Genomic DNA, 12,160 nt, shown 5'->3' on the forward strand with positions numbered 1-12,160 from the left:
CTTAAATGCAATGACGGGCCGGTTCAAGAATACTAATAATAGTGGTGGTGTTACGACGGTAACACCAGCGGCTCCTTTCGATGCGAGTACAATCATCTATGAAACTATGCAACAAACACAACAATATCAGCCGCAGTATCCACAGCTAGAACTACAGCAGTCAAATCTTGGTAATGTTATGCCCAATGCGAATACATTTGATTACATGGGCTATGCGCCAGTATCGGCACCCGTACCGCCGCCACCGGCGGTAAATGAGCATGAAATTGAATTTCTCAATTGTCGGCCAAGGCGTTACAAACGCACCAAACGTACATATACGAAAAGAAAAAACAAAACCACAGCTAAACAACAAGCCAACGAGAAAGCAACAACAGCAACAACAACCAATACGAAATCAATGCAAATGCCCGCAATCAACAATCCGCCGAACGTACAAATGAGCTTTAAGGTAGGTGGGAATCATACAGTGGATAGTTTTAATTAGAATAATATCTATATTTTAGAAAGAAATGATTAAAATACTTAAAAATTCGAAATTACATCATCTAGACAGTTTCTGACAGTGCGCTAAGACTATTCTTATTTTGGCTTAAAACGAGCTACATATTGAAGGATGTATCCATTCGACTTTTATTATTATTTTGACCGAAGTGGATTCAAAAAAGTGTTAGAGCTTTTCATTCTCTTTTGGCTTAAGACGCACTAAAAATTGAAGAATGTATTCATTCGATTTTTATTATTTTTTTGACCAAAGTGGATTCCAAACGTGGTAGATATCTTGATTCTCTTTTGTACAACCCTAATATCCTAAATCTGCGGATACCAACTACTTTTATAACAATGCTTGCTAATTGAATATTTGAAAGATTTCTGTATTAAATATGTGCCTTATTACAGATGAATTTTCATGGTGAACTGCCACTATTATTTCTTATGTCCTTCAATCAATGATAAAAACATTGTATTCCAAATTTTACGCAAAATAATTTAATTTAATTACTAAGGGACAGCAGAATAATGTGTCCAAAAGTTATACAGGTAAAAGCACTTAGCAGTTAATATATGCGCCTTACCAAATCAGTCTAAGTATCGGCCTCAAAGGCTTTGTTTTTTAAGCAATTCTTGGGCGAGTGTTGGGACTCGTACTTCTCTGTTATCAGGTTTCCATCTTTGCCTTTCCAAGAAACCAATCCGGACATGAAGCCAGTTACTTGCTGCTTTTTATTTTTTCTTCATTGAATTTGCGAGTTCGCTTTTTGGCAGTCAGTATTTCAAGACCTTTTTACTAGATCGTTTTCTCATTCTCACCAAACCCCCAAAAATGTACAACAACAAGCTTATTTCCCTTTTCACAAAACGCCTCTCGATTCTCTTTTCGGCATCGATTAATTATAGTCCGCCACAGCATTATGGCGGCAGTATTCTTTGCCAGAGCAGAACTGAGAGCTAAGTGCGAAAACTCTTGCATGCCCATTTTGATTAGAGCTTTTTAGCACCAAGTCTTCATTGCTTAAAAACGGCCGTTTAGGCACACGAAACGTATTTTCGATCTGTCACAAAGTGATCCAATTCTATTTTTCGTGGTTTGATTTTCAGAGTCATATAAAGTCACACAGAGTTATAGCTTGGAAAGTTAGAAGATAGCGGACGGACAATTAGTCTTAACATATAATATAAAAAGTAGGCATGGTTTTTGTCCAATCTCAATAATATTTATGTCGGATCTAATTGAGGTGGCGATTTTTTTACTTTTACCAAATTTGAATTATGTTGCCTCATTTATGGTAAAGATATCTCGTTGTTTTCCTTTTTGAGAATTACTGTTGTACCACAGTTCGGTGTATACATTTATTTTGATTTTTTTAATTTAATTGTATTTATTTAAAACTACCACAATTTGTTGTTATTGGTAACAAGTTTTTTCTTAACCTGTGCAGAATATAAATTGATTAGCCTTAAAATATCGTGAAATTGATTTAAAGATATTACCAAAATTTCAGTCTCGTTTGCATTTATAGTTCGCGTAAAAAAAACGTCATCCTTCTTATATGCATCCCAATTAGCTCATGTGATAAATTTGCTTATTTCCTCCCTTGTATTTTGTACCTCTTTGTATAGGGTGCCCAGATAACAACGGTGTGAGATTTCAAATTGATTCTGACTTTATTTAGAAGATATTTTCATGCCATTAGATATGGAACAGCGTATCATTTGGCGGCCGCCGTAGCCGAATGGGTTGGTGCGTGATTACCATTCGGTATTCACAGAGAGAACGTTGGTTCGAATCTCGGCGAAACACCAAAAATTAAGAAAAACATTTTTCTAATAGCGGTCGCCCTTCGGCAGGCAATGGCAAACCTCCGAGTGTATTTCTGCCATGAAAAAGCTCCTCATAAAAATATCTGCAGTTCGGAGTCGGCTTGAAACTATAGGTCGCTCCATTTGTGGAACAACATCAAAATGAATACCACAAATAGGAGGAGGAGCTCGGCCAAACACCCAAAAAGGGTATACCATTTTAACCCGGGGTTTGTCGCTAGGCAAATACAAACACAAACGGTCTCAACCGGGTAAAAATTACCACATAATATTAATTAAATATTTATTTTACGTAGGGAGGGCGTCTTTTGCTTGTATGCAGAAAGTTACTTGAAGCGGCAGGTCATGATATTTTGTAGAAAAAAAGTTGGAAGTGGTTTATTACCTCTGTGGTATTTTTTAACCCGGTTTAATGACCGTTTTGGCTTCGCTGGTAGTGCTTCAGGTTCGAGGTCGCATGATAATGGCGGTCAATTGATGAACGCTGCCGTGAGATGATCCACTCTTCAATTTTGTCCTTCATTACTTCGAGCGTTGCGTCGTTTGTTGGGCATGAACCAAGACGAATCTGTCAAGGTGGTATTACTTGTCGCGTGACTTCATTTATTTTATTTTTTGTCTTGATGAGTGTAATGCCAAATTGTCAGAAAAATTTCAGATTTTGACGTTACAACCGAAGGCAAATTCAGATTGTTTACTTTAATCCCACCAGAACGCAAAAACCAAATATTTGGAGGTTTTGTAGCTATACAAGTAGTACCAATACCTAGATAGATTTTCTTGGCATGCATACCGTTCATTGACAGTAGCGGTATCATCATTTCGAAAAATTAGGCCCGTTGATGGTGCCATAAACCATACCAAGCAGCCTATCTTTGTGGATGCATTTTGGTTTGGATGAACGCTTGTTGATTGTGTTCGTTGCATTAACAGCAATTTTGATGGTTGCCATAGCCGCTCATAAAAAATGGGTTCGTCTGAAATGATTTTTGTGGCTAAATCCGGATCAGCGAATTTACAACTGAGTCGTAATCTCGATATCTTTTAATATTTTCATACTTTTGTCAACCGTTGAACGATGAATGCTAAATTTGCAAACCTTATTGAATATCTCGTACTTTTGATAAAACAACTTATGTAGACTTAGCATTTTTTTCTGAAAAGCACTAAATTCCTTGCGTTCCTCTAAATATTTAGCACGTTAACTATTTATTGCCGTAGTTTGCTACTTAAACTTAAAAGTTAAAAAAAAAAAAAATACTAAAAAAAAGTCTACAGTAATTTCTACAGCTGGTAAACAATTGGAAAACTATTATTGCTATATGGCCACCTTATACCACAGTATTGAAAAGAATAAATGACTTTTCTGTTAAACTTGTGCGTTGTGCATAACAACTACAAAAACGGTGGTGGCTTCAGAGAGCGACAATACGAATGAATGGAATGTCTCACCCCTTTAAAAAAATTAAGGCAAAGTACAAAAAAAGCGGAAACAATTGAGTAGATAGGATTAAGAAGCGTTAAGCGCAACGAGTCCACCACAAATTCAATACGTGAATATCAATCAAATTAGTGCATATTTTTATTGAGTCTCTGGTGCTCACACAATTTTGATACCCCAATATGCCAAAAAATTTAAATTTTGGTAACATTGTTGTTGCTTTCCCCGGAGTTTCGACTCAACTAATTATGGGTCATGAGGTTTTGTGGTTCTGAAACAACGCCTTTCGGTGTACCGTGGTAGCATTCAATCCTGAATTTTATTAGATTTTAAAATTTTAAGAGTAAAAACACAACAAATTTGGTCTAAAACTAACGCACTAAATAAATAAAAATTTAAATTAAAAATAAAATTAAACAGCCTACACTAGCTGAGCATAAATATACTCCTTAATATCTTAGTTTCCATCTATTAAATATGAATATCGCTGATTCGACACATATAGTCCACAGCCTTTTCTACATTACGGCCGCAGGCGATAAAAGCCAATATGGCCATCCGGCGCTTGAAGCCCATTCTAACCAAACGCGCTATGATTTTAGCTTCCTCTGGCGTGATATGCATTGCATTGTAACTACAATCTTCATCTTCTGAATCCATACTGTTCTCATGCAGCAGCTGCAAGAAATCATCTTCATGCTCCTTCAAAAGAAATAAAAGTTCGGGGTTAGACGCGCCAATCCGCTTTATAATGATCTGCAGCATGTTTGGGCGCCTACGTAAAAGACGACGTAGATTTTTAAAGTCTTGGTCATTTCGTAAAAACGCTATGGCATTGGATTTATCAGATTTCACTGGTTCGATTAGGCTACAAGAACAATTCTTATGTTTTTGTCGCTGCTGAGGTTTCTTCCTTGCTGACTGCTGCTCGATGCGCTCTTGCACGTGTTGTATGAGGTAATCGACAGCTTCATTGGGGTCGTTGAAGCTAGCGATTAGAGCGCGTCGGACATCATTCTCATTATATCCCATTGCAACAATTTTACGCAGCAAAAATTCATCACATTCCTTCTGCTTGGATTTCTTCAATGTATTTTTTTTATTTGTTCGCATTTTACTCGCCCTATTTTTTGCCATTGATCTACTGGTACTCAACAAAGATATGGTTGACTTTACCGGTTTAGTTTTGTATAATTGTTTGCCCTTTTTGTTGCGCATCAATCGAGATTGAGGTTGTCCTGAACGTTGTGAATCGGACGATTCCGTAGGACTAGATGATGTTGGCTGATGCCTAATAATGCATTCCTGCTGTGTTGTGTTACCCGAAGACGTTATACTTTTACCCACTACTTTAAATTTCTCTGCAGGTACATGTGCCTGTACGTCTATGCGTGGTTTATTTTTCAGAGATTTCTCTGCTGTGAGTATTGTGACAGTTTTCGTTTTTTTTCTTTGCTGTGGTTTTACGTTTATAATTTCAGCCACGTTTTTTTGGACAATATTTGCCTCGGTATTCGGCTTTTGAGCTCTTGTTTCAGGCATTCGTTTGCTTTTATTCATGATGGTGGTTTTGGCATGTTCGGCCATTCTCGTATTTAAATCCTTCCACGGTTTTCGCGCCATCACCAATAGAAACTTACGCTCATCTATGGAGTAATGAGAAAGCAAGTTACTGTCTTTCAATACACGACCCGCATATATGAGCTGTTGCCGCTCGGGAAGAAGATTTGTATTGCCTGTTTCGAAGAGTCTTCGTTTTAAATCGCAAACAGTTCTCAAGCCATAGGCTTCGATATGGAAATTCTTTTGATCTAATGTTTTAATTGTAAGTTTCATACTAAACACCAAGTTTTCTCCACTTCTGATTTTGAATTTATTAACTGAAATTATTATAAAATAGAAATGAAATAAAATTCGATTGCTTTAATTTTTCGTTATACTTGGATTGACATAATAATACAATCGAGGTAGGGTTGTGTAGCTCTTCACACTGAAAAAAAAGGTTATAAAGTTAATGCAAACTCAAGACAAATTTAGTTATTTTAGTTAGCTACAATATATATTATATAATATATATCGAGATTATTTAGAGTGAAAGATTGTATTTCATTTTGAAGAGTTTAAGATTGTGCTGAACTGGGCGAAACTGTGTGATTAATGAATTTTCCATGTGTGCAGTTTTGGCTTTAAAAACCAAAATAATATGATACTAGTACGCGTCGCGTTGTTTCGAAGGAAAGAATTTCAATATACCTAAACATTATTTTTCTTGATATGCGGGAATTTAGCAGAATACGTTAGTCGTTTCCAGCCGTGCTTACCACACCCATTTGGACACTCCAAGTGAAGCCAAGTCCTTCTCCACATAATCTATTTCTCTTACTCTGATACCACCAGCAGGTACCGTCTCGAATTCTTACACAGCGGGAGCGTTTGTATCTATTCGGACGACATGACATAGCTAGCGGACTCGCTGGATATTTATTCGCTGCACTATGTATATGTCACCGCATACAGCTCATTGTTCCATCGTCTGCGATATTCGCCGTCGCCAACGTGCAAAGGTCCGAAAGTTCTTTGCAGAATCTTTCTCTCGAGCACTCTAAGAGACACTTCAGCGCTTTCTGCGCCATACAATAGGTCGGACATTTTTGTAGGTTGTGTAATTTTTACTGAAACTTGTGCTTGTGGATACATTCGTCCTTTTTTCCAATATCAATAGGACGCAACAAGATTCAAGTCAGCGTGCAGTGCCTGTCTCACTTCTCATTTCTCAATCGTTTCACTCAAATGGATTTGATTGGCTTAAAATCTTGATTCACGTTGGTCTCTTGTTTCATTTGAGTGAGTAATTGAACACCTGCCAGTCACGCTTTCCGAAGCTCGTCTATTATTTCCGCCTGAGATGTAAACCGACGTAACTATCGACGATGCTTTTAAATTCACTGAGAAAAATGGAAGTAATTACTATTCTAAAGTTTATGAGAATTGAAACTGATTAAACTCGCTATGAAATGCACTTAAAATGTGTATAGAAGTATGGAGCTAGAACGGAGAAAGGAACTATATAATGGATACAAATTATTTTACGTCTCACACACAGAATAAACAATCACTATTGACGATATCCAAATAATAATGTTGATGTTAAAAAATTCATCCACCACTTATTATGGCCTTTCTTTCCAGACTTCCAGGCCGTTCAAAACACAGGCCTAGTTGATAATCATTTGCTGGCACCTCTCAACACGTAGCTCACAACTACTTTCGCTCAAAACTTCCCTCCAACGCCTTCTTACAAAATGACCCTTTTGAGGTTGAATCGCGAGCACTCGAAGAAAACGTGGTAAAAGTCTTCTTCTACGTCATTTCCACAATGATCACAACAGGAATCAGTTTCGTGATTGATCTTTCCTTGAAGCAGCTGTGCCCTATCAAAAATTTACATACATAAAAGTAAACTTTGTCGTGTATTCTGCTTATCCAGCATCTTAGTTTCGGGATACAACAATATGTCCAACGATATTTAGTTGTATTGTCTCATTCGTTTTGCCACTCAAACCTGTCTCTCTAAAACTCGATCGATGGACTGTTCACAAAGCGGCCGCTTCTTTTGCTTCTTGGGATATAGTTCTAAATGCGTTGCAAATTCGGAACGCGCACATTCGGTATATTGCGTTGGTTCCGCAGTAGTACCCGTATGATGAGTTTTCAGCTGCATTGGTCTAAATTGGAGTCCCGTAGAGTATTTGGTTCTTGACTACACTCGCTAAAAGGTATCGATGACGCTGTTTCGTTTCATAAAGGTTAGTTTAATTTGTTCGTATAGTAAAATTTGCCCCACATATTCAAAGCCTAACCTATTTTCTTTGATGTTCGCTTTGTTTATTCGTAATTTGTTATGAAATGTAAACTCTAATGTTTTAGGAACTATATTTGAAGTTTATATTGCATTAAATTCCAGATTTCAATCAAATGACTTTTAGGTGGCTCTCAGAAGTTTGCCCTCTTGTAACATTTCCGCTACATATGTACATGCCCATGAGTAACTGAATGCGCGGTTAGTGCTTTGATTTGGATAAATTTCTGAATGAATTTTTTATGCTTGAATGCATTTGTTTGAACCAAAACAGTTGGAGTTCAAAGCAAGAATTCCACAATACGATAAATGCACTCCGTCTGAGTGCGTTGTAGAACTGCAGTTGACAGCTTTCGTTTAGCGTGCACCACTCTTTCCCCTACCTCACAACTCTCGTAGTTGTTAAATTCAAATTTAATATCAACTTTCGGCGTTTTAACGGGGTTTCCTTTGCTACCATTTTTTACTTCATTTAGTTCAGGGTTTGTCTTTCGCTTCGTCTCGTTGTTAAATTTTATTTCTAATATTTCGTGTGCTTATCCATACGTTCCATTTAAACAACAAGAGCACTCCAGTTTCCACTGTGCAGATTTGGAGAATTCTATATATGACTTCAATTAGGGGTTGACTCGTTTCCTGTGTCCGCGCTCTGATTTTCTATAAGGGGTTCTTTCAGTGTGTATTAAATACATTGGCTTTGTATTTAGGCGTGCATGTGTGTGTCAATACATATTAATAATACAATATTTATTTATAATGCATTACATACATACGGCGGCAGTTGCTCGTTTGTTGGTCAACGCTCTGTTCTTTGTTGCTCCTCCATGAATAGTTTTGTTCAAGGATGCTGGATTAATGAAGAGGCAAAGTTGCGTTGAAGGATGTGAATATGTTGTACACTAATGCCCAAGCGTGGGAAGCGTTATTCGTGAAATAGTACTATTAGTTTAATAAATGCATTTCCACACGCTTGTACACATATTCGTACATATATATGTATATATTGACGTTTGCCACAATGCTTTGTAGATTTTGTGGCATTTTACATCAAATGTCATTTAAGTCATAAATTTGGGATTTGTCAAGCTTAGTGAGTGCTAAGCCCGATTAGCGGACACGTAAGTGACCAAACTCACACGTGTGAATTTATTTATACAAAAAAGCTTTAATTCCACGCTGGTAGCTATAGAATGGTAATGTACACATGTAAGTGTAGCATATGCATATGTATGTATAGATACATACATATATGAAACTGGTGTTGTATAATAGGAGAGTTATTTGTGGTAAATTGAAGCGAACTGGGTCGCAATCATCATTGGCGCATACACCTCCTGTTAAGAGTTGGTGCAAGGTTCTCCTCGAGTTGGTGTTGATGTTGACTTATGTAAATTAGAGAATACGAATTTTAATTTTTCACTTAATTTGATATTGTTTTCCATGAGTAAAAACATTATCAGCTGATTGTCAAAAAATGCTTGCAACTCGATCACGATCTAGAGAATACCAAAGTTGGCACATTCCGAAAATCGCTACTTTGTGATGTATTTTTGGTGAATTTGACAATTGAGTGACGTCAGTACAAAAAATAAATAAACCTTTGTCTGCACATGTGTGAACATGAAAACAGATACTTTCACGATTCATTCTGTATTCTTGGTTTTCCACTCACTTTGTTTATTCTCCCTCCCAGTTTTGTTTGTTTATTTTCTGTATTGGCATCACGATACTTGGCAAGGCGCAATTTTTTATTTTATTGTTCTTGAGTTCAGATTACCTTATTTCAAAAAGTTCCTTCCTGTAACATGGTTGCCTTAAGGGGTTATACGCAGTTATGAAGCAAATAAAAGACGGGTTGTCAAGGATTTATCCTGAAGAAACTTCAGAATATTTTAATTTGAAAATTTTTGGCGGTTATAGAAGCATCCTTCAAGAACGTAACAAAATTTTTTATTTATGAAAATGTTGATTATAGAGCGCGCTGCAGGCGATTTCTGTACATCGTAACTCAGGATTGGATTATCTGAAATCAAAAAACCAAACAAATTTTGTTAATATATTAGATTATCTAGTAATTAATCGTTCGGCTAATCAAAATAGTGAATTTTCACAAAATGGCAGCTTTTAAAAGAAATGATTTCGATTTTTACGTTAAAATTTGGCCGTAAATTGATTATAAAATGGAAAATAAGTATCAGATTTACAAAAGGAACGATTAATTACTACAATAGAAAATGTATCTTTAAAGATTGAGTTAAAACGGTTGACCGATCAAACAAGCCGTTTTCGATATATCGTGTACACCGACTTGAAAAATGCCGTTTTGAAAAAAACACGTTTAAAGTTTCAATACCGGTTGAACGTGCCTTAAAACGTGCCGAGGCATCTCTACATATTTAGGTATAACTCCGAAAGTATTGCTTAGATCTACTTCAAATTTCGTGCGTATACTTTTGAATATATGTACATTACAAAAATGCAATAAAAAAATCGATTTTTTTGAAAGTCATAACTGCGTATAACCCCTTAAAATGTTTAATGTTTAATCGAACAATCGTATCAAAAAGCTCAAAAATGTGGTACAAATTTAGACATTTCGCAATAAAAAATCACTATTATAACTAAGAAAATATATGTTATTGGACATTTTTTTAGCCAAACATATTATTTTGTAGTTTTTTGGTCGATATTCAATTGTTTTTACTGTTACCATGAAATGCAACACTGAAATTTATATGCAGCCCATAATACAACATTGCATATAGTGAAAGCTGCCATCTTCTTTGCAAATTTTTATCTATACTCCTCGCGACAAAATGGGAATTTTAAAATTAAAAACGCAAAAATTAGAAAAATTGCATAAATGTTTCATTCCAATTCTACGGCTCTCAGAATTTCTAGAAAGATTTTTGGTATGCAGTCTCATAGCTTTTTAGTATTAAGTTTTAGTATAATAAACACTGAGGTTGAAGTTGCTGAAAAATACCGCTGATGTAAAAAAAAAATTTCTCATAATTTTTTCCATATAAGAAAAAAATTTCGTGCATTCGTTATACGAGTATGCTTTGGAATACACTTTTTGCTCTAGTATTTTGCATAGCAAAATCTATTAACACGCAAACTTGGGATTACATCTCTTTATAATTATTTTAGAGGCACCACATATCGACAAGTTTTGACTATTTACTTATTTATTTTTTTAATTTCAATAATTTTTTTTATAAAAATATAGTTCATTCTATAACAAATGCCATTCAAGATTCAAACTTTGTTCCAGATTTATAAAAAATCGAGAAATTTTCAGCAAAATCTAAAACTTTTTAATTAAAATTTCTGAACGCAATTTGGGTACTCAGTTTCAAAGCCCATTAAAATTTGGTATAATAAAATAAAGTTTGAGGTAGCTGAAAATTCTCGTTGATGTTTGATAATTTTTTCCTCTGCAGGTGCAAGATTTTGCTGATCTTGTTGAAGACAGCTGAGAGATCTTTTCAAAAGAGCTTTCTATTTTTCTAAAACATTAAAAAAGACGCATTGCCTTTGCCACTCGTGGCACAAGAATATACGATTTTATAAAGTTAAAAAAAACTTGCATGTTTTTAAACATTTCTGCCAGCTGGTTTAGCAGTCACACATATCGTAATACTCCAGCACTAGCAATGTAGCACTAGCAGAGAGTTATTCACATTTTTTTGTAGAGTAAACTTTTCAGCAAAGTTAGTGCTAGTACTAAGTATAGTACAGCTCCTTGCCAAATTGCTTAACAGTAGATAATAGAGCTTGGTTAATTTCCGTGTTCTACTGTTCTACTGAATGAAGTGTTATTGATAAATTTCGAATGATCGTGGGAACAACGGCATCGCCTTCTACTAATAACAAAACAATAAAAAACAAAAAAATTGATAACAACAGCGTGCAATAGATGCGAATTAATAACGGCAACTGAAAAACAAAAAACGATGAGAAAGCATTCTAAACCAAGGAAACATTTAAAATATAGTAAGGGATTAAATTTTTTCCGGCAAGCTAATCACCTACCCTGTCAGAAATCAAAATAGATTCACCAAACCAACGCAAGACTGAGTCTTGTCGATGCCCTGTGCTCCCGAGAGGAGTGCACAAGTAAAAAAAATTTTTTCACGTCGAATCTATACAAGGTGATAACGATTATACAAATGCAAGAAATTTGTGGGCTATTGTCAAATTTTTTTGCTAGTCCTACTTGGTGGAAACAAAGGAGAAGAAAATATACTCTCGCTTTGCTATTGAGACCTCAATCACCACCATGTACAGAATGAAAAGGTATGGTCAATGTCTGACTGTTAACCGGCTCTCAGCGATTTTGAAGCGATCAGCTGATTCGCTGACGTATCCGAGAGTTTGAGAGTAGTTTGTTTACGAAAAAACTACGATAGTGTTAGTTATATAGTACATCAAAAAAAATCAAACCAGCCTACACTCATGTTACATGAACAACGACTGATTGGACGAGTGTATGAATACGTGTGAAATGAGCGGGCAGAATTCTGCTACCGAAT

General features: G+C 35.8%; 1 protein-coding gene across 1 annotated transcript; it reads right to left on the minus strand.

The window, feature by feature from the left end:
• Positions 1-4,234: 4,234 nt before the first annotated feature.
• Positions 4,235-5,599, minus strand: LOC128857597 (UV excision repair protein RAD23 homolog A-like). Its single transcript, XM_054093348.1, has one exon. The coding sequence runs from the start codon at positions 5,597-5,599 to the stop codon at positions 4,235-4,237; it is 1,365 nt and encodes a 454-aa protein (XP_053949323.1).
• Positions 5,600-12,160: the final 6,561 nt, after the last annotated feature.

The sequence above is a fragment of the Anastrepha ludens genome, chromosome 3, assembly GCF_028408465.1.
Source record: "Anastrepha ludens isolate Willacy chromosome 3, idAnaLude1.1, whole genome shotgun sequence".
Taxonomy (NCBI): domain Eukaryota; kingdom Metazoa; phylum Arthropoda; class Insecta; order Diptera; family Tephritidae; genus Anastrepha; species Anastrepha ludens.

What these genes read in the sequence shown, in the direction of transcription:
- LOC128857597 (XM_054093348.1), bottom strand. Translation starts at nt 5,599, where the DNA reads ATGAAACTTACAATTAAAACATTAGATCAAAAGAATTTCCATATCGAA.